General features: G+C 45.5%; 1 protein-coding gene across 3 annotated transcripts in view; it reads right to left on the reverse strand.

Moving 5' to 3' along the window:
- ATP8B1 (ATPase phospholipid transporting 8B1) overlaps positions 1-24,212 on the reverse strand; it is a 557,465-nt gene that overhangs the window by 80,291 nt on the left and 452,962 nt on the right. For all 3 annotated transcript variants that reach the window (XM_078674864.1, XM_078674865.1, XM_078674863.1), the window contains exons 20-22: positions 21,379-21,454; positions 19,538-19,634; positions 4,012-4,300 (exon numbers count right to left, since the gene is read on the reverse strand). In XM_078674864.1, coding sequence (XP_078530990.1) covers positions 4,012-4,300; positions 19,538-19,634; positions 21,379-21,454 — 462 coding nt within the window. The remainder of the gene's footprint in view (positions 1-4,011; positions 4,301-19,537; positions 19,635-21,378; positions 21,455-24,212) is intronic.

Consider the following 24,212-nt stretch of genomic DNA (forward strand, 5'->3'; position numbering starts at 1 on the left):
TGCTTAGCGAAGTGTTCCGCCACGATCAATAATGCCAGCAAGGGGAGGGGGGAGTCACTACACGTAGCCAGTCCAGTACGGGGGAAGAGTTGCAGGGCCCCCTCAGTTAGCCTTGATGATTCCCCCGGGGCTCACTCACCAGCGCCGCCTCAGTAGCCAGCCAGTTTTCCAGAGTGCCCGGTCTCCTCACCTCCCAGGGCACCGGGCCTTAGATTCTCGCCCAGTCTATCGGCCCCGCTCTGCAGACAGCCAGTCCCATCCCTGCCAGTCACCAGGGGCAGCAGAGATCAGCCAAATATGTGCAGAGGCGATAAGGCCTAGCAGCGCCGGGCCGATCCCACCACGCTGAGCAGGCCTCCGGAAGAGGCCACAGGTCCAAGAAGGGTGGGGCTCCCCCCTCATCAGGGCGCCCAGACGGAACTCAGTAGGGCCACACTGCAGACCTCCCTCACTTGAGGACCGCATGCCAGCTTCACATCAGGAGCCCCGGGGACACTCAGCAGAGCACAGCCTCCGCTCTCACCCAGGTGCCGCTCTCCGCACTCTCGTAGGGCCGCTCCGACGGCAACCCCAGGCAGCCAGCCCCACCTCCAGCAATCGGCCGCGCCTCCGACGCCAGCAGAGGCGGACAAGCCACCAAATCAGCAGTATCTTCTCTTCGTGGCCGGCACAGCGGAGTCACCCGTGGCAGCCAGTTGCCACCCCCCAGTCGGGGAGGGGAAAGGAGGTCTCCGGGCTACAGCAGGCCCCACGCCACACCATCTCCCAATCCTGGAATCGATATCCCAGGGGCTCGCTAGTCTTCGCTGAGCGGTATAAATGTGGTGCAGCTGCAGGATAATAGACGGATAGAGTGGGGGATTAACGGAGCTCTCGGCTCAAGTGGCCATCTTGGTCGCGAGCTAGCTCCGCCCCCCACCGGCCACCTGGAGTATTATGCCTGCTGTTTGTACAGACTCTGACATGGGAGAAAATTATGATGAGTTTAATGTAATGCATACAAACAAAGTTAACTTTTCTGTTACATTTTCCCTATTTTCAAAGTGCCACATTTACACACAAGAGGCAGGTAGCACTCAGGGGCTATTCGACCCCCTGCCATGTTTATAAGTGAAAAATACAGCCATTTTTTAAATTGGGAATAATTTAAAGTGCAGAAAAATGTTGCATCAAGTTGAGAAATATGTTCCTTATAAGGAACATTTCTGGAGAACATTTTTCTGCACTTTTCATTTCATCCCAATTTTTAAAAAATGTTTGCTTGTTTGTGTTGTACAGGTAACGGTGCCACATATTGTTAAAGGGAGTCAGAGTTAAAGGGTCTCAATCACCCATACACATATATCCCAACACACCTGTTCATACATCCCCACAGACCATGCACTCACTGACCCGCATGGCAGACCCATCATAGGACCCCTAGTCACAGTATTTTGTTCAAACCACAGTATCAGCCTCCATGGACATTAGTTCTAAACTCATTAAAGCTGGGTGAGGGAGTGCCTGCTAACAATGCGCAAGTTACATGGTCTTTAGTAGCTCATGACAATTTTCACTTATCAGAAGGAGCTCCTATTACAGAAAAGGTGGGAGACCCCTGCTCTACATGCTCCGTAAGATTTTCCGCTGGATCCCTATCACCACTAGGAAAACCGTCACCGAAGCCCTCGAATCCATTCGACTTAACTCCAGAAACATACGCTATGCTGCAACCATCAAACAGCTCAAACGTCTCCAGAGCATACAGAACACCACAGCCTTACTCATCCTCAACCTCCCCAAATGTATCAGCACAACTCCCCACCTTGGAATCCTCCACTGGCTCCCTGTCCAGAAGAAATGCCATTTCAAGCTGATGACTCATGCCTACAAAGCCCTCCACAACTTCGGATCCACCTACATCAAGCACCATCTGGTGCTCCACTTTCCCACCAGGTACCTTCTCTCCACCTCCCTCGACCTTGCACACATGCCTCCACCGAAGCCACAGTGGAGGTTGTTCTTTCTCCTACCTCGCCACCAAGTCCTGGAACAACATCCACCTGTGAACCTCCCAGTTGCTCACAGCTTCAGGAAGGGGCTCAGGACTAAGGCCGCAAATCCTCAGCACCGGGATGCCCTCTGGGGTGAGATAAGCCACAAAATACAAATACTATATGATTGATTGAGTTTTTTCATCTCTACCATGTCGACTGATCGAGACCTCCTTCGGGCCTATGGATCCATAGACTTACACAGCCCCCATCGTAGTCCTGACCATCATTTTTTGATTTGATAAAAGATTGACAATTTGAAGATAAAATCTTCACTATGAAAAAAGTCCCATCTTGAATCCATTCGAGAGTGAGTAGAAGTGTTCTAAAAGGATGCCTACGCTTTGGTCACATTTATGGTATACCTATTTTTAAGTTTATCTTCATTTTTTCCATTGAATTCTCATAGAATAAGAGGGGGAAGCCAATACATTTAGCGAAGCAATCGTAGAAGAGCGAAGTTTACCCCTTCCTTTGTGTTGCGAAACATGAGAAGGAGAGGGTCTAGATTCCTTATTTAACCCATTAATGACATTATACAACAAAAGAGGTCCTGAATAGAGTTTTCACCTTACCAGCATCATTCATATTAAAGGGGGTCTGATTATATTAAAAAAAGGGGCACGAGAAAGATGAAACACTACTGAATTGGAAAAAAGGCTTAATTACCTTTTCTCTTTTCCTGGGTTTGATAATGGATTGAGACCTGAAGGACTGTCTTGAACATGAATTTCCAGAAAACAAAGGAATTCGGGAGATTGACTACATTCCGCAACATTGATAAAATACCCCTTTAAAAGTTTTCAAATAAAATTAAGTATTATTTTTACTAATGATGAAGCACTGAGCCCTTTTGGGGGGTGAAAATAATTTGTAGGGGACAAAACATCGTTACCTATATTTTGTTAGACTAGTATATTACAATAGGGTCCTATGTTTCCTTGTTAATGTTAGTTCCCAGCTTTTAGTCTTTAAAGAGCTTGCATATCCATTTGTCTTTAAATTTCATGGGTAACTTGGGCTGAACTAGATTTGTTTCTTCAAAGTCAATGGCATGTTCACACATCAAATCAAAAAGAAAAATATTCTCGAGGCCATTGTTTGCAAGACTCTTATTTGGTGAGCATACAGGAGTAGGTGTGCAATAAACAAAGTTTCCAAATGCCTCAATGAGGAAAATCTCTCTTAATTGCCACACAATCTAGAAATAGAAGGTAGAAAAAGTCTGCAAGACTGAAACAAAGAAAAATTCTCATTTAACAGAATGTTCGAAAGATGGACGTTTGACTACACCCATAAATCATTTTTTTTACTGTTCTCCCCAATTTTTTATAACAGATTTTTCTCATTAGTTTTCAATTCAATCTGGAAAAGGCAATAGTCTTACCCTTGACTGCTTATTAGTGTTATTTTTCTCACTGACTTAGTGTCTTTAACAGTTTTTAATGAATTGTAGTTGTGTTTTTCTTATGTAACTAATATTTTACATAGATTTAGTGTGACTACTGTCACTTTGTGTATTAACATATTGCTGCATCTGTACTGCTTATTTGCTTACACATAGCAATTGCACCGAGGTATGCTTTACTTTCGGGTCTAGCTGCCAACAATAAACGAAGGTTTTTCACGCTGGACTGGATTTGGGGGTCACAGTGAGGGCTGGTTTCTCAGGAAAATAAACACAATTCGCTATTGAGTAGCGGCAAAGAAGTAGTTGAAAAGAATGTGTTTCAAAAAGAACTATGCTGCTACTCCTGTAATAATACAGTAAATATTTTTTTCCAAATAAAATTTACATTTTGTTTCTTTGTGCGGTTTGGAGTTAAAAATAGCATATCAAACCTGTAGCGCATGAACAATGGATCAACAATGTTAAGGTGAATAAATACACGTCATGGTAATTCTACAGCTTTCCTCTGAAGCAACATTCACATCTCAGAGATGAATTATATGAAGTTTATCGGAAAAAGAAACTTACTTTTTATCATGTTAACATCATTTGCACCATCGCCAATAGCCAGTGTTATTGCCTTCTTGTACTTCTTAACCAGTTCGACAACCATTGCCTTCTGTTTTGGAGTTACTCGACAGCAGATAACTGCATTGCACTCACAAGCCAAATCTACAAAGCTTTTTTGCCGCAGTTCTTTTATTGCATCTGCTTTCATTTTGTCAACTAGTTCTTTTTGTTTTTCTTCTTGTGTTTTCGGAAATTTTAATCTCAATCGTTTCTTTTTTCTCTTTTTCTTTTCCAGAAGAATTTCATTCTGTGTCATAAAACGTTGATATATATTTAGTGTGCAATAACATTCACAACTTTATAGGTACAGTTAACTATGAACTATGCAACAGCAAGATTTCAAAATAATATGAACTATAAAGGACTACCAAATCTCCTGTACACTGTGGAACTTAAAATATGTGTATCACTTATATGTAACCTAAATCATACCTACCACAGGATAATGAGGGCGGTACAGTGAGAAGGTATTACACATATACTGCAACCTATACAATTTCGCAAACAGCACCACAACATACTTGCTGAAAATTAGGTTACTGCTTGAGTGGGGGTGAAATTCTACTCAAGCAGTAATCACAATTTCTGTTATGGTAAAGTCACAAACATACCCTAAATTAACCTGTGCATAACCATCTGGTAGCTTTGCACAAGCAGTCAGGTTTAACTTACAGGCATGTAATGGGGCATACGCCAGATACAGCGACCAAGCTAGACTTGCAGAACAAGGTACCTAAAATCCTGTTTTGCTTAGCATTGTGTGATCCTATGTTGGGGATGTGTTGTCCAGTGGAGGGTCCGAGGAGCTGTGAGGCGTCGATGAGGGAATTTCAGTGCAAAGTCCTGCGTAGAACATATGTTACGCAGCAGTGGTTCAAAAGAAGTTGTAGGGCTGCAATGCTTAGTCCTGCGTCATCATTGAGGAAGCTGTTGACGAGGGGCTTGCGATGTGAAGGGCTCACGACGTGAAGGGCTCAGTCCAGGATGCATCATGCAGCACCAGTTCCAAGGAACCATCCTGCTGCGATGCAAGGTCCTGCATTGTGGATGCATTGTGCTGCGGCGGTTCTGAAGCAGTTGCAAAGAGATGCGTCACACTGCTTCAGTTCTGCTCACAGGACCACAGCTGGGCTGGCAGAGTACCTTCAAGCCCACTTCCAAGGGTCCAGGACTGGGGTGGCAAACCCGGTGGGGGGCAGGACGCACAGCAAGTAGACGCCAGGTGTTGGGTTTAAGATGGAAAAGAAGCCTTTTCTATTCCTCATCAGCCAACAAGCCATTGGAGTCACTGTAGTGGTACTGTGACCAAGATGAAAGCCCAGTCCTTTCCCTCAGGTAGCAGGGCAACAGAATAGTAGTTCTCTTTGCAGAGTAGCACAGTAGTCCTTTCAAGTTTTCCACAGGTCCTAAGGCGTACTGAAAAGTTAGGTCTGAGGGTCCGTTATTTATACCTGGACCCCACTTTAAAGTAGGAGAAGGTGCTGGAGATTTTCAACCCCAGAGGTGTTTGGAATTTCCTGCCTGTCTTGTCTGGGGTCACAAAGGACTAGGGACAAAATTATTTGCGAGTGTGCTGTGCATAGCCTTTGTGCTAGTGTGGTAAGTGACAGCTCCTTCCCCCCATCAGGTCAGAGGTGGCCCATCCTACCAGCTACTATTCTCCTTTGTCTCACTGTCTGAGAGCAATACACAAAGACCAACTGTCAGCTATACCTAATCATATGACCCAGGTTACAGGCCCAAGTCGTTGGGATAAGAAAATACCAACTTAATGAAAGGCATTTTTAGAAATGTAACTTAAAATCCAACTTTACCAATAAAGAAGGCTTCAAATTACATGTGTTTATGGCATGGCTTGGATAGACATCATGGTGGTTGTCTGTTAGATGAGCTCTGTCCCATCAAGCCCACAATCCGCCAAAATCTTTTTTTAACCCCCTTTGGGCAGACCACAGACCAGCAGATCCGGCAGAGAGACACTCGATCAACAAATGAAGGCCAGGGAGGCAGTGCACCGAGACAGCACTACCCGGCCCGGCCTCGTGAGCCATCCGTGGTCGACGGGCCTACATTGCCTCGCGGCTGCCCAGTGGTCGCAAGCGCAGAAGACGGAAGGCGTGGCTCAAATGGTCTGAGCAGAGGCTGAGCATTGCGCTGCACAGCCAGGGCTCATGTGGCGAGGCTGCATGTGGCACAGTAGTGCGGCGCATGCACAACCTGGAATGTCGACGCACCAGCGCTGCAGGCCGTCCTAAGTGGAGTAGGGCCCAGCAGCATCCAACGAAAGCTGCGTGATCGTAGGCAGATCTTCCTTACCTCACTGGTCCCAGCTCTCCACCCCTTGGAGCCCAGGGTGGAGGCCCGTTCTCCCCTACTCGGGCGGCGGCTTGGCCATGGTGGGGAGGGTTTGCGGTGCCGGGGCCTGCCCACTCTGGATCTGTAGTGACGCTTAGGGCCGGATATTAGCCTGGGAGTGAAGTGGATACCCCACCCATAACCTCCCATGGCCCACTTTGCCCACATTTTTGGACCATGGCCCCCTAACCTTGAGGGCCCGAGTGGGGGCTTGTTGCCTCCTTGATGCGCTGACCCGACTGCAGTGAGGTAGGCCCGTAGTGCGGGGTGGATTTCTCCAACTTTTGGGTGCGCTACTGAACCCCACTCCTCATGAGGTGCGGTAGGAGCCCGGGGGCTGAATCCCGGACTGGGCCTTGGCGGCAGAGACACCTGGAACCTTCCTGGGCAGGGGGATATCTCGGTACCCTAAGCCCGTCTGCCTCCCAAACACATAACTGATAGCGATTGTCAGCACCGGAGTCTACATTAACAGGGTGGCACGTGGGGGACACTGAGCTGGGGATCCAGCGAGTAAGGCCCCACTAGGGAACCCGCTCTGCGGTCCGTCCCTGGGTTGCAGAGGCGGTCGAGCTAGGCCCGGTGCAGCTTGTGGCCTAGGGTGGGCTGGTTCCATGAGACCTGGCCCGCAGTAGCTCACCCAGATATACTCCTCAAGTTTACCAGAGTGGTGACCGGACCCATCAGGGGACACTCTTGTGGTGCGCGCAGGGAATGGAGACACCTATCCCCCCAAGCTGCTCTTCTAATCATCATGATGAAGGATAAGCCCGCCGGCCCCACCAAAAAAGCAGAGCATCTTAGATCAGTTTATAACCACCCCTGGCGGTGCGGTCAGTGCTGAGAGTGGGGGCCCCATCATTGACAATGCAGACCTGCGAACCGTGATCACACAGTCCCGTGACACACTGGATGCAAAGATCAGTGCAGTGGGCTCAGAAATAAAAGTTTTAAGACAAGCCCTCGGGAAAGCTGTTGACTGCATTACTGAAGCCGAGACCAGGGTATCGGATGCGGAAGATATCGTTGCAACTCTACAACAAAAGGTCAACAAACTTACAGTGGTGGTGCAAAAACTGGCCTCCCGGATGGAAGATGCGGAGGGTTGCTGTCAGCAAAATAATATCCGCTTGATTGGCTTCCTGGAGGAATGCGAAGCCACCTACATATAACGCTTCACCTACACAATGGCTGAAATCCATCCTGCTAGAAGACAACTTATTTCCCTGTTTCGTTGTGGTGTATGCCCACCGGGCACTGACTGAGGCCCCCGAGGGGAAATGCCCCCACACCTTTATCGCTAAACTATTGAACTTTATGGACCGGGACACCATCCTTGAGTTCTCCAAGGGGTCACAAAGAGAAACTTGTCTATAACTCACACACCATCATGCTTTTCACCAACTATACTCGACTGGTCCAGCAGCAACGCCAGTCCTTAACCGTGGCTAAGCGCAAGCTCCGAGAGCTCAACATCCGGTACATGTTACTATACCCGGCCCACATGCTAGTCATTTATAAGCCCTAATCACTGTTCTTCGTTACTCCTGAGGTGATTTTTGCTTGGATAGACGAGGCTGGTCATCTCAAGCCACACTCTCCACCTCCAGTGGAATCTAAATCCTCACAAGGCAACCAACGAACGTGTCCGAAAAAGTTCACCTCCATGGCACAGATCACTATCCAATTGGCAATCTCAGGCACAAGGTGAGGAGTCCTGACCACTGGGAAAACTTGGCTGACACCTGCTATGTTTTCCAGATACTGACATTCGCTCGTTCAGAGTATATGGTCCATCCATGGATCACCATCAGGCTTGGAGACTAGGATTAAATCCTCCACCACACCCTTAACAATCACGGTTGAGGACATTGGGAAGTTGGGGAACCATTAGCGGAAACTATCCAGAGTCCCCGTTTGGGGACCCGGGAGAATTACTGCTACGACAGATACTTCACGTTTGAAGTATTGGGGTGGGGGCCAAGATAATAGGTTTTCTTATATCAATGTTTGCACAGTTCAGGCACAGGCATACATTTAGTCGTTCCTCTACATTAGCCTCGCCTCTGGTATCCCTCCTGACACATAGATGGCTGTGCACACCACTAACTCTCCCATGGTTGGACTTAACATCCTGACTTGGAATGTCCATGGGGTCGTGGATAAAATCAAATAAGGTGCTATCTTGAGACTGGTCATACACCGTACGGTTCCCTACAGGGTGTCCAAAACATGGTCCGATTTTGGTGGACTCTACACCATTGTGTACATTATACGTGGAAGCACCGGGTCCCAGCGGGTTCCAAAGTGAATTCCTGCAATCTCATATGTCCCTCCTGGGCACATATCCCTTACATGTACTCCATAAAGCCCTGGAACAGCGGATTCTTCCCACGGATTGGAGTCATGCAAAAATTGTGGTGTTCCACAAACCAGGGTGCCCTCGCGAGGAGCCCTTCCTGTGCCGCCCCATTTCTCTTTTAAACTTCAAAGCTAATCTACTGGGCAAGGTACTTGCAGATCACCTCTATACTCATATCCATGAACTTGTCCATCTGGATCAGGCAGGATTTATGTCTCACAGATCCACTAGAAACAATACAAGGATTGTCCACAATGCCATTGTGAAGGTCCCAGAACTTGGACGTCCAGCAGCCCTTCTGTTGGCCGATATCGACAAGGCATTTGATTCCCTGAGTTGGGACTAGGTCTTCCAGATCCTCAGAGCTTCATTTTGGGCAGCGCTTCCTCTCATATACACAACATCGCTAAACCGATCTCACAACCTCTTTCCAAGTGGTGGGCATATGATCGGGGAACTCTCAATTCGCCAGGGAACAAGGCAGGACTGTCCACTTTCCCCGCTGTTATTTGCCTTCGCCATAGAACCCCTGGCAACATGGGGGAGGCGTGACCCCCCTGGAGCAGGGATTCGACTGGTCCATTGAGGCATCAGGCATAATTGCACTCTATGCAGATGATGTGCTGTTTTTTCTTACAGATCCAGGATTCTCTGGCCCAAGAATCCTACAAATTCTCTGTGTATACTGGGAAACATCGGGTCTGGGATCGAATCTATCGAAGTCAGTGTTGTTCCCAGTCTGCAGAAACCAGGGGAGAAGAACATGGGCAGCTCAATTTTCCCACGACCCAGAGGGTTTCCAATACCTTGGAATATTGTTCAAGCAAGCCCGCTAATATCCACCCATTGCTCTCCCGTATGTGAGACAAAATGAAGGGGTGGTCTTCCTTAAATCTATCCTTGTATGGGTGGTTCACTGGGTGACATAATCCAGGGAACAGTCCTGAAGACCTTCCTACAGCTACAAACGGAGTATCACCTCCACCGCAACCAATTCTACAGATATTTACAGCTTAGTAGGCATGCGTTGAACCCAGTGATCCTTCCTCTGGAGGGTTTGCCGGAATTCCACCAAATGGCAGGGTGCCTGCTGATGGGGGATCTGGGGCACACAAAATCCGGCAAGTCTATCAAACCCTAGTCATACACAATCATACAACATTAAACACAATGCGTATGGCGTGGGAGGCAGATATCCTGGACCTTACAGATGACGACTGGGCGGAGGCTCTAGAAAGTCCCCAGGGTGCAGTTATTGCGACACGATACTGTCGGATTCAATTCAAATATGTGCATAGAACTTATTATACACGATCGAGTCTCTGGTGCATGGGAGTTAAACCGTCCCCTATATCTCGGATGAGGTGACGAGGAGGGGACCTTCTTTCACATGGTATAGGGCTGCAGGTCTCTTCCGCCATATTGGTGAAAGGTTTGCTTGCCTAGAGAGGGTCTTATCCTGGCATCTCACCCATGAGCCCAAGTTATTTTTACTACACAGTACAGAAGGGATCCACTACAAACAGAACAGTACCTCTTGTTCCTGGTTCTCACGCCAGCCAAGAGGCACATTGACAAACTCTGGAAAAGGACTGCTACGCCTTCAATTGGGGCTTGGAAGCGCACCATGGACAGATGTATGGGGCAGAGATAGCCGTGTTCAAGGCATGAGGTTGCCCAAAGAAACTTGGGAAGGTTGGGTCCTACGGGGCAACATAAAGAGGCATTGACCTATCCCCTACACAACTGATAAATCCATCGTAAATCAGTAAACATATACACCAGTTTCCGACACCCTCTTGTGTAACAGTCTCGGCTATATAAGAGAACGTTTACATTCCCCCCTCCCCCCGAGGTTGGGGAGCAAAGTGTACAGCTTGTGCCATGGTTGTTTTGTTTGCCTGCATTTTACAGGCTCATGTTGATGTTTGCTATACTGGTACCTTGTTGTAACAGATTTCTACTTGCCTCTCAGTAATTGGCTCCAGCCACTATGTAAAACAAAAATCCAATATAATGTGGTAAAAAAACAATTCATGTGCTTAGACACAGAATTCAACATTCCTACATGCTCCCAATTGACAGGTATCACTTAATAAATGTAATAACTTGACCCAATTTTATTGGGAGAGGTAGGCGTTGCAGCAGTGAAAACATGAATTTAAGAGTTTTTCACCAACAAAACATGGAATATACAAAGTACATGTCCAACTTTTTAAATACACTGCACCCTGCCCTACTGGATGCTTAGGGCCTACCCTATGGGTGGCTTATATCGATTCAAATGAAATGTTTGAGGTCTGGCAAAAGGTTTGCTTTGCCTGGTCAAAATGGCAGCATAAAACTGTGCACACAGACTGCAATGGAAAGCCTTAGACATGTTTAGATGACTACTTAAGTGGGTGCCACAATAAGTGCTTCAGGCCCACTAGTAGCCTTTAATTTACAGCCCTGGGTACATGTGGTACAACTTTACTAGGGATTTACAAGTAAATTAAATATATCAACTAGGTGTGAGCCAATTTCACCATCTCTGAAGGCGAGAGCACACGCACTTTAGCACTGGTTAATAGTGGTAAAGTGCACCAGCAAAATTGGAGTAGTAAAACAAAAAGTTCAGGGTGAGACCACCCTTTGGATGACGGGGCTAGTAATACTACAATCACATATTTAGGGACACTTGACTTGCATAAGTTGTGATAAAACAAATGAGATTTGATGGTACACCATAGTTTATTTTTCATTTGAATCTTTTCACAGGCCTGTCGAAATTGCCCTCAACATGGCTTCGTAGATTAACTGCTCTTCACACCAAGAGTTAGTTCGAGCCCCATTGTTACACTTCCATTCTTTATAGTGGGAGCTCATATTACTACAAAAGTGGAAAGATCCTGTTAGTTATCTAACAAAACACTCTTAAGTAACAGCTACTAGAGACAGTGCAAGGATATAAGAGAGTAATTTGACATAGTGGATTTGCTAACACTTTTAATCCTGAAGCGGGTATGCCTATGAACTGTGATCAGCTCTAGCTGCTGACTGTATGGCAGATGTCCCGTCTCCAACACAATAGGGGTTTGACAGCTGGGCTGTCAAACCTAAAATGAGACCCTATATTTCACAACTTTGTGAATTCATGGGGTGCGCAACTCATGGTAATTTGTTCATTTTCAATTGGTCAATGCAGTCTAGCCAATCCTATCCACTCATGTGGAGAAGTGTGGCTCAGGGGTTAGAGGCGGCAGACCCGCAAGCTGAGATCGGTCCTGGACCAGGGTTCAATTCCCCGCCTCGGCGGGTCTTGGGCTAAAAATTCCACGGATTCGATAATTCTCGCCCCGGTGCCTCCTCGACTCACGGGTTCACACTCTGCGACTCTGGGCAATAGCTTGCTTAATCTCCACAACGGCCCCTCGCGGCGGGATGCCTGACTTTCACCTTGTGGATACCCTGCTATCTCACAGGGGAATACCAGGAAGGGTTCCCTAAGCAAGCGCCGGGAAACCCACTGCGGGTAGCTGTGCGCTATATAAGCTCAACTACATTTACATCAGCAATGACTACTAGGCAGAAAGATCAAGTATCAATAAGAAGTACTTGTGCTTCATAATTATTTATTTAAACACATTTACAGATACATTTAATGAAAATCAAATTTATCTTCATAACAATCACAATAGTCCTATATAAAATTGAAAATATTAAGTAGCCATGCCTCATCGGATCACGGAGCACTGAAGGAGGCTCACGCGACTTGACTGCACGGATTAACCTGCAACGACTTGCCGGACCCGCTCCGCGGGTCCCGCTGCGCATAGAGACACCCTGTGGGGCGCAGAAGGGGAGCCCTATAGCCAGCAACATCTTTGGTCACCGGCAGGGCTGCGAGCAGCCTAGCAGGGACTCCATTGACCAGGAGTCCCTGCGTGCTACACCTGTGGGCGCTCTGCCTGCCGGCAACGCCCCCTGACAGCGGAGTGAAAGCCCAGCGTTTCCCCTGCCAAAGCGGGAAACCTCATCGGATCACGGAGCACTGAAGGAGGCTCACGCGACTTGACTGTCACCGGATTAACCTGCAACGACTTGCCGGACCCGCTCCGCGGGTCCCGCTGCGCATAGAGACACCCTGTGGGGCGCAGAAGGGGAGCCCTATAGCCAGTAACATCTTTGGTCACCGGCAGGGCTGCGAGCAGCCTAGCAGGGACTCCATTGACCAGGAGTCCCTGCGTGCTACACCTGTGGGCGCTCTCCCTGCCGGCAACGCCCCCTGACAGCGGAGTGAAAGCCCAGCGTTTCCCCTGCCAAAGCGGGAAACCTCATCGGATCACGGAGCACTGAAGGAGGCTCACGCGACTTGACTGTCACCGGATTAACCTGCAACGACTTGCCGGACCCGCTCTGCGGGTCCCGCTGCGCATAGAGACACCCTGTGGGGCGCAGAAGGGGAGCCCTATAGCCAGCAACATCTTTGGTCACCGGCAGGGCTGCGAGCAGCCTAGCAGGGACTCCATTGACCAGGAGTCCCTGCGTGCTACACCTGTGGGCGCTCTCCCTGCCGGCAATGCCCCCTGCCCCGCCTTATTTCATAGGTGAAAACAGCCGCTGCGCGGGAGCGCGCGGGAGCGAACGGGGCGAAGACCGGGCAAAGAGCGGGCTGTTTGAGGCCGCTCGAGTACGGCAGAGTACGGTCCGGGCCCACCCCCCCTGGCCGTTTGGAAGTACCTAAGGTAGGCGGCGCGCCTTAGCATACAAACCTTTGCCTCTTGGTTCTGCAAGGACGGATTAAAAGTAACTGTGTGATCTTTCATTCCACCTACATCTCACAATGCCCTTAAGGTCAGGTAAAGAACGCACAGTCCAAATCCATACCACCAAGGGAGTCGTATCAGGCCCCCTTGACGCCTTTATCACACGGGCTACGGGGATATTGGAGAATGAAATTGCCATGGTCGAAAAAAGACTCTCGCTTGATCTTATCAGCGGAAAGCGCTCATCGCTGGGGGGACTAGCTACCATTACCAGCCCCGTAGCCCATGCTGCTTTCAACTGTGTCCAAACCTCCTCCACGGACGCTATTGTCCATCTAGAAAGCGGGGGGCGAGTCCAACTGTTTCTACTCTGGAGGAAGATGGGTACAGTGCAGATGACTCACAAGTTAGTCAGGGGGACGATTTACAGATTAGCGGGGGGCTTGAACCTAGCCAGATATCTGGATACCTACCCCTTAACGTCTCTAACCCTGTTGCCACCACGGATTCCCCAAACACTAACACTGACTTTAATACCAAAAAGAGAAAACAAGATTCTAGACTGTCGGGGGGGAGAGAACGAAAGATCCCAAAAATAAAAGATGCCCCAGATAAAGGGAGTCAGGGCTCGGAGCATCCTGTTGACACACAAAACCCCTGTGCGTTTTCTAATATGTTGTGCCCTTCCCTCACTACATTGGGCTCTTCAAACACTTGCCCTATGTGTCTTAACAGTGACGAAATACTGTTAGTAAAAATGGAGGCCATGTTTAAAACTTTATTACTACCGGTTTTGGAGCGGACAAGGCTAATGACCTCAAAAATTGACAGCATGGAAGCCGTAATCAACTCAAACCACGCTATGCTACAAAAATTATCTGGCACTAGTCATATAGGAGTTAGCAAAATACAAACAGCCCCAAAAAACTTAGTTAGTAATAATTTGGCAACAAGCAACACAGCCCATAATAAAACATCAAGGCCAAATATCAATACGCCTACAGGGGGGGAGAAGCAAAAAGCCACATTCCCTAAACTATCTACGAGCACTTTAACACAGGTACCCAAGACAAAAGTTATTGATAAACATAATTCCCGCGGGCATCAAAGTACTAGGCCACCGCTTCAAGTTAAAATAAATCCTGCCCCCCCCGTCCCCTGCCACATAGAGATATAGTTGGCCAACGCAGTAATAATAACCACAAGGAAGGGAGACACAGAAGATTTACCACCCCTCGCGCTGATCTACCGGTTGTAGCAACTCAACACACAATTGTTTTGACAGGAGTTGCCCCACTAAAACCTGGCAGTAAGGAGTCGTATGGGGACCTCCGTAACAAAGTAATCTTCTGGCTAAATAAAAATCGACCTTTACCCCCCTCCTCTCCTACTGAAATCTTATTTGTAAGAAGAGTGGACTGGGTGGGTCATGAGACCAAGGATCTGGAGGGAGATTGTATTTTGATCTCGTTCAAAGACCCATGGGTGGTTGATTCTATTCGCAGAGAAGCAAGATTTGCTAGACAGGGGGATGTTCAAACTTTGGCCCTATCGTACTTTTACCCCCATAGGCAAAGATCCATCCAACTATATTCCATCTTCCGCCAGCCCCCAGCTATAAGATACCCCCTGGCATTAACCCCTCTTGACCGCCAACGCCCATTCCTCTTTAACCACTTTGGCCCCCTTTCTGACCTTGAGGCCATAGATTGACTGCACACAACACTTTGTGAGTCCTCCCCTGTTAAAGTAGTTGGTCATGAGCCAATAAGGTGTAGTATGGAGACCCCGCATCTAATTGATAACTTAGATGCAGCTGGGGGAGGTCGAGAGACAAGGGCGATTAATCTACCTGCACCCAAAGATGATCTAGATGCTATGTTAAATGCTGATTCCATGGATAATCCTAAGATCATGGAGAACAAGAAGGATTGGGGGCGCAAGCAGGCACCTATTCTAGTTTCACCTTTGCAACTTCCCCCTGTGGTTCCAATCTTTGACAATCTGAAAATCTTATCCTGGAATATCGCAGGAATTAAGGCCCGCATGTCCTCTGCAGATTGGCTGGAATTTGTGGACATATATGACATTATTTTGCTCCAAGAAACCTGGGCAATTGAACCAGTCTTTAAGTTGGGCTATGCTAATTTCTTTAAACCTGCGATTAAAGGGGGTAAAGGGCGTGCCTCAGGTGGTTTATTGATTTGGGTGAAGCAGTCATTGGGTTTTTACCCAACAGAGTTACATGTCCAGCACCCGGATCTCCTTTTAATTAAACTGAGTAAGGCTAATCAACGGGATCTGTACTTCTTTAACATATATGCCAGAGGTATGCCTGGTGGCCGTAGCCCGCCGTTGCTGAACGTTATCGACCACAAACTTGCTGAAATAGGTAGTGGGAATGTCACCATCTTAGCTGGAGACTTAAATTGCACCATAGAGCCATTGCTAGATATGGGGGACAGTTGGAGCTCGGCTGAGGATGCTGTTTGGGACATCCCTGATCTGATGGTTGAAAAAATGGCTAAAGCAACAGAGGTAGCAGTGAACTGGATGGCCCTTTGCCTAAATAGGGGATTCCGAGCTTGTAATGGCCGCACAAGTTCGGATAAAGAAGCTAATTGTACCTTTGATAATGGACTAAGGCGGAGCCGCATTGACTACGTTTTGTTAAAATTGGAATATTGGCCTTCACTAGTAGACATGGTAGTAATACAGCGCCCGGAAAGTGACCATAATCCGCTGTTACTACAATTGAAATTGCCAAATATAAAGAGACTAGAGGAGCCTACTATTTCACATACAGGGGACGTTTTGTTAACCAATGACAGGAGGAGGTTGAAATGGTCCAGGATAATGGAGGATGAATCCTTATGGGACAATGTTAACACAATGGCCAAAAATGTGTACAATGACATGTTAAAAATTGATCTGTTGGGGGAAAGTCCGGACTTGGCAAACAATGTTATTAATCTCCATACTAGTTGCTTTGACCACCTAAAGTCCCTACTTTCCCTCCCTTGCCGAAGTGCTCCCATTAAAGCCAATTCCCTTCGCCAGAAGTGGTATAACAAAAAATGTAGGGAGGCCCATTCTGATCTTATTAAAACTATTAAATCTCGTGACATGGTTGCAGTCAAAGCGGCTAGGCTTCATTATAGAAAAACCCAGTGGGAATCTAAACGGAGTGGGAGGACAGGTTTTGGTCAGATCTCTTGGACGCCTCCACCTCGAATAATCAGAAAAAGTTCTGGGATCTAGTTAAGTGGGGGAAGGATCCAGACTCAAGTACCCCGGCTAACCATGTACCCCTAGATGAGTGGGTAACATTTTATTCCGCCCAATTCAGAGCCGATAATTCTAAACCCTTAAAAACTCCGGGTACGACACCCCCGCCAAACACCCACGGAGAGAAACTCATTTTTTCAGTATCAGAGACCGAGCTGGCATTGGGCTTGACCCTGCGAGGGAAAGCTCCGGGCATGGATCTCATACCAGCGGACCTGTTTAAATCAAACCCAGCCTTGTGGCTCCCTTACATAACCATGATCGCTAACTCTTTAGCCAAAGGAGCTACAATCCCAAAATCATGGAAGGGAGCTGAGATAATTCCAATATTCAAAAAAGGTGACAGGTCCAAGCCAGGGAATTACTGCCCTATCAGTCTCATTGATTCCATACAAAAAATCATCGCACGTATGGTCTTGGGACGGGTTCAGGGCTGGATTGAATCTGAGGACATATTATCTCCTATGCAGGCGGGCTTTAGATCAGGCATAAGCACCATAGATCAGGTGTTTAGATTATGCCTGATCTATTGGAAAGTGGTCTTGCTTGGCGGCGGTACCATCTTTGCAGCATTTATTGACCTAAAGTCCGCCTTCGACCTAGTGCCAAGGGACAAATTGTGGGGAGTGAGGGAAAACTTAGGCTGTCCACCAGAACTACTTGACCTCATAATTAAATTCCATGAGGATAACTATGTGAGGGTGAGGTGGGGAGGTCAGGGACAAGTGACGGAAACATTTCCCGTAACTAGAGGTGTCCGTCAGGGGTGCGTCCTGGCACCAACACTCTTCCTCTTATTCATCGACCAAGTGGTGAAATTCTTTATGGACACCCCCACTGATGCACCAATGTTGGCTGGGATGAGATTCCCACTGCTCATCTTTGCCGATGACACACTACTCCTCTCTAGAACACGCAGCGGGCTGCAGCGGGCCTTGGACCGCTTTGAGGAGTTTTGTGCCATTAACAATCTTGCGGTGAACGTGGGAAAAACAAAGTTCATGGTTTTCTCTAGAAATCATCCTGTCCGGAGCTCTGTGAGCTTGAATGGCGTTAACCTCGAGCAAGTCGAGACTATGACCTACCTGGGGGTTACTCTTGACAGCCGCTTGAGATGGAAAGATCAAATTAACACTCAACATCTCAAGCTTGCACGGTTAACGGGCTGTCTTATAAAAGAGCAAAAGAGATCCATCACTAAGCGGGTCCTCCCAGCTCTCAAGATTTATGACGCCAAAATCCCCACTGCTATCCTATATGGCGCAGATCTTTGGGGCCATATGGATCTCCTTAATCTCTTTAAAACCCAATGCAAGTTCCTACGGAACCTGGTAGGCTTACCACAGTCGACTCCATTAATCCCGCTTTGTCTGGATTTGGGGTGCCTACCGATCAATGAGATGGCTAGATTTAGGCTGGTGGCCCTTTGGAGGCGAATATGGACCTCCCCTGACCTGTCCCTATTCGCGAAAGAACTAGCAGAAGTCAGGTTAATCAGTGGATCTGGAAAAATCCCATGGTTTCAAGCTGTAAAAAACATCCTCATTGATATGGGTTTAGAACAGCTTTGGATATCTCCTTCATCCAATGCTTTTCCCTCTAAACAGGAGTTTAAAGCCTCGTTTTGGGCTTCTGTTCGTCTAAATCGAGTTTCACTTTCCAGCAATATCAGCCTCACGGGCAGGTTCCTTACATTCAAGCTAGACCTGTCCCGTGAGTCCTATTGGGATTTAATAACCAAATCACTGGACAAGAAACTGTACCATCAGTTCAGAGCGGGTGCTCTGCCTTTGAATACTTTTGTAAACAAATGGTCTACGGGGGTGTCAAATTTCTGTAAAGCCTGCCCGGGCCAGAAAGAATCAGAGGGCCATTTTCATTTTGCTTGCCCCAGTTATTCGGTGCCGCGAAAGAAATGGTTAAAACCACTGTTTCAGTGTTTACCATTTAGAAAATCTGCCGATGCCATCTGGGCGCTAAAGACTAATACCTCTGAGGTCTTTGTAGTGAGCCTAGCTAAATATTTGGGGTGGGCCTGGCTCATAAGGTTAAAACTCATGTCAAAGTTGCCAGAGCCCGCAAATAGTGCTTCATAAAGTGATATACTCTGTTTATTGCCTAAACATTCATTTTTTACTATCTGCATTTTTTGCATTTTAAATCATGAAATGGTTTCCCATTGACTGACATGACTCGATATGTATTATTTAACCTTCATGGTCTTAATCAGGTTTCTCCCCTTAGATGTTTAATACTTTTTCTTAACTTCTTTAAAATCAATTTAGCTTAGGTTATCATTGTGTGGTTTATATGGTTTGCCTCACATGTATATAGCCTTTCCTCACGAATGTTTTGCACTTCTTTTTTTTTTGTTAAAAGTTTTTTAACTTATTGTTTTGTTTTATTAATGTACTATAATGTGTCTTTTATGATTTGTCAAAAATCGAAATAAAGACTTAAAACCTGAAGTAGCCATGCATCCTTGCACGTTTGCATCAATAATATTTAACACTATAATTTCATTTTAGCTACAACTAATTTTTTGGAGATTTTGATATAACAATTCGAACAACAGCTACATAAAGTTCGCTGTTTAGCATCAACATTGTTAACCACAAACAGGTATTCACCACAGTAACCTATGACCAAGAACAAATTGCAAAAGGAGCTACAGCATTCAATGCAACCGTACTGTAAGGTCTTACTCCAGTAAATGCAGAGCTTTACATACCAACCAAGAACCGGTGATGATAAGAGCACGTTTGTTCAGTTCCTGATTCCCTTCATTTTGATATTGCTGGTTCCCCATTCTTTTCTGAAGGAGAGCACTAAAAAACAAAACATTCCAAAGAGTTATACTTGTCATTGGTGTTAATTGTAAATCTATTAACTTTGCATCACATGCTACTGTGGGAACAGTAACAATGTACCATAGAGCTGTTCAGAAATCCTCTAAACAGTAGGTGTCATTCTCTACCAATACCCCTTGGGATTTCATTTTGCAATTCACACTTCAAGATTTACAGACCATTCTGAGGTATTCCCTTTATATTTTCCATGGTTCTGTTCCCAAAGGACAGGTATCTAAATGACACCAAAAATGCATACCATAAAGTGTCTCATCACCAGATACAGTTCAACCTCTAAATTAATATTCAGAAACGCAATTTATTAATTTTACTAACACATTCCTCAGGTAGCTTTTCTAAAGCGGGAACCTTACATTGGATATACTTGTTTATACTTAAATGGCACTTTATGCTGATCACATCCACTTTTTGTTCCAAATGGAGGTTGATACCTCTACTCTATCCTAACTATAACTCTCTCCTGGGTCTGAGCTGGTTTGCACAAACATGAATGAATGTCATGCATGTTGTAACATTCATGCAAATGCACACTACTTCAATATAGGAGGCATTCTAATATGCCCAGGCCCCTAATCACCGACTGAGCGCCGAACTACGGCACTCAGACCAATCACAACGCAGCGTTGTGATTAGCTCAGGGGAGCCTCACTGCTTCCTGTTTGGGCAGCGCGTAGGAGAGACAACATGGGAGAGAGTGGCAAGGAGATAAGTGTCTTTTTTTACAACCCCTTACAGACTGCCCCGCCACCCCAGACCGTTGCTGGCTGCCACTGAATACTTTACTTCAAAACAAATTAAGTTACCTAATCATCTATTGTTTTGTAACTCCCAGAATTAACTTAAATGGCAGGACCACCAGAAGGGCCCAATCATATGCTACACAGAGACGTGAAGAAATGTCCAAGGTAAAATGCCAGAGTCAACTGGATTTTTTTTTTTTAATGCATCATCTTGTCACACTTACAACATGCGTGGTGAGGATTTAGATGAGAAATAGGACAGCAGCCAAAACTGAATCTGGATAAGTGGATAGTAAAAAATAGCTACGCAGATTAGAAATTGAATGCTAGAAGAACTTCCATCAGCTTTGGGCATCATGGTGCTCCATGCACACCAATGTTCACTGGGTGATCATGTGGAACCATGGCACCAAGTACACAGCTCTAGGATAGTTTACGCCCTACCTTCAACTCTGAGGCTAAAAGCCCCAGATCATGGATCATTACTGCTCCTTTTCAGTACCTAGTAGGTCAGACAATCCCAACTTTGTTACTAGGGCACTAACGTTATGGTGCCTTCAAAGTTGAGTTTATTGCCAGGAGTGCTATTTTGGTTACACAGTTATTGAAAGTTTGTTACTGTGCATGGATCTACCAATACCTAGAATAGAATGTTTTCTAATACAGCATTAGAGGCACTCATAATAAACCAGTTTGACACAGTTAAGCTCTGGCACAAGGGCCTGATCAACAGCAGAATAATTTGTACATGAGGACTATTGTAATTTTTCACAATAAAGAGAGAACATTGTTAAATGCAAAAATGGAACACAGAAAGGCACAATAATCCTGCCACTGGATAACTAAAATACGGCATTTCACCAAATCACTTAGCAGTATAGATGATCCTCGTCAACATGTACAATTATTACGAAAGGTGATGCAGACTAAAGAATATTGAGAGGTACTCTCTGTCTACTTACTTAATATCCTCTCCATAGCAGATAGTCATATCATTGTCTAAAAGCTCACAGGAATAGCCAATGTTTTCTGCCGTTTCTGTAATAAAAGAAAATAGTAAATATTCTTGCTAGAATTTAAACATGTTTTACGCAACGCGATAGCCTCCTCCCCCATGCCCATTTGAAAAAACAGTTTAATGCTCACTTCATCCCGCCATCAAACAAAAGAGAAGCTATAATATTATATTTGTATAATCAAAAGGAATGTTACTCCATTTTAATTTAATCAGTGAGGGAGGGTTAACAAAAATGGCACAGTGTATTCGTCCCACACAATACAAATGTATTTCAAGTCAAAAACTTGATTTATAAAAAAACAATTCATGAGCCTTATCAGTTTATTAGACAATCCAATTTTATTTGTTCACAAGCCATTGAACTAACCCTATAAACACACGTGAATGTACCTGGGAGCTAAGGTACTAGCTGGAATATAAATATCTTCACAGTCTTGCCTGCCATCTCATATATTGTATTGATTTTACATTTCCTATTCAAACTAGTACAATTAAGTGCCCCTTCAGGACTCTAATTAATGGGGCTCCATCTGGACCAAACATTTTTCAAATTAACTCATGGTTGGAGAGAGTTGCCCACATTTAACATTAAAAAACATATAACAAATGATACACAGACAAACTTGAGACTTCTTAACCAATACACGATGAGTTCTAAAATAAAATAGTATTCAAAAATTTCATCCAGTTTTAAAAATAAATAAATGAGATAAAAGGTAAAAACTCACACCCAGGCCTGTTTTACAACTAAAGTAATTAATGTGCTTCATTTGGGATTTGCATTGCTTAAAATTGTATAATTCCATTTGTAATGGAAAATGAGTCCATCAACAAAGATCCTAAGAAATAATCAAGGAGAGCAACAGTGGAGTAAGGAAAGCATGGAAATAGGATTAAAAAGAACAAGCAAACAAATTTGATAGCGATGCCTTAAACACCAAATGTATTAACCCCTTAAGTGCAGAGGTTTTTCCATCTTCAGTGTCAATCCCTTATATACATTTGGGGTAGTACGGGATTACACCTTCATAAACTTTTTATCCACCTAAGGGATCAATACCAAAGTATGTTCTCTTTTTCCAGCATCGAAGGGATTCTTAAAGTACCCATGTTTTGGAATTCCCTTGGAGGGCACCGAGAAAATGAGTGACCTACATTTTTGTTTTTTGGGTAAAAAGTGCTGTACAAGAAATTATATTTTCTCCTTCTAAAAATGGCATGAACTAAAGGTGTGTGTGGATCACCATAGTTTCAGTTTTCAGAAACAAGCTGAACTGTGTAAAAAAAAAAAAAAGAAAAATTACCACAGTTTAAAAAAAAAAAAAAAGAGGTTGTCCATTTTAGGTCAATGGAATACAGCACATGCAGCCCATCTTCCACAATTGGTAAACTGCAGCGTTGCACTCATTTTCTTTGATGCCACTTGTAATAACATGCCGCGTAATGCCAGGCGTGCAACTCCCATTGGACTCAAAGGGTTCTCCCCCCCCCCCAGTTGTGTGTGTCAGCCCGGGATGAGACCGCTTCCCAGGCACACAAACAGCTGCACCAGAGTACTTCACAGGTCTTTAAAAGACCTCTTGCCAGTTAAGGAGGCTTTGATTTTTTTCACCCCTTCTTAGAGCCCCTGCAGCTGCACTCTGCCTTTTGCTTGAAGAATCGACCCCTCCCCCCGAAATCTTTTCCTAGCCCACTCCCCCCCCAACCCGAAATTGGGTTCTAGTTGCGCCTCTGCGTAATGCCCTATACTTTTGTTTGGACCTTCCATAACACATTGACCAAGTACATATTTTCTACACTGCTCCTAGTTTGTGGAGCTAGTTTTTTCTTTATTTTTAAGCACTCCATAGGAGTACGTGTGTTTTCAGGACGTCTCAGTTGTACACACACCACTAAAATATACGTACATGTACATAAACAAATGCATTTTGTTTTAGTAATATTAATATCCGTGAACATTAATTAGGTCGTTACACACCATGGTATATGCAGGCCCGTCCATGGCAATACCAATAAATGCATATCGATGAACGCCATTAAATGCAAGCATAACAATACAATGTCGATATCAGTAGAAACAATGTCAATGTATGCCATAATCTATGCACTCAATGTCAATAGAAGTAAAGACAATATCGATGTATTGCTATGACAACTGTACGCACAATACTGAGGATATTGGTAAAAATAATATCAATGACAGCCATGTTAATTGTACACATTTTAGCGAACTCGTATCATTGCTCTCGAATTCACCCAGGGTGACATCCCTATCAACCTGAGTCAGAGATTATGATCTCTCATCAAGGGAACCAGAACAAGCTTCTGGCAGCTCTCTGGCACTTGGTTTAGAGAGCATAGTGATCATAAATTGGTCGAGAAAGCAAAATTACTCGAGAATACAAATTTCCTGCCGAAGGTACAGCACCAATATGTGCGAAAAGAGATATGGACATGTAGAGGTATGCATGGCCATACAGTCAGATATGAAGCTGAAGGCACAGAATCCCACATTAACCAATCCAACTTTCTTTAGAAGAGGAAATACCCTACCACAAGAGAGATCATTTGAACAGATATAACCCTAAAAGCAGAGAAAGGTCCCTTCGGATTGCACCACAGGAACAAGAGCCACAAAGTCTGGAAAGCTACAAAATAAATGGAGTGAAGTCTCTACACATTACTGCCCAGACTTTGCCTAGACAGTCAGAAACACTCGTCAGCTAACTGAATTTGGCACTGTAAAATGCATGTAGCATTTTGTTTGTCCTCTTTCTG

The sequence above is a fragment of the Lissotriton helveticus genome, chromosome 2_1 (genome assembly GCF_964261635.1).
Source record: "Lissotriton helveticus chromosome 2_1, aLisHel1.1, whole genome shotgun sequence".
In the NCBI taxonomy this organism is placed as follows: Eukaryota; Metazoa; Chordata; class Amphibia; order Caudata; family Salamandridae; genus Lissotriton; species Lissotriton helveticus.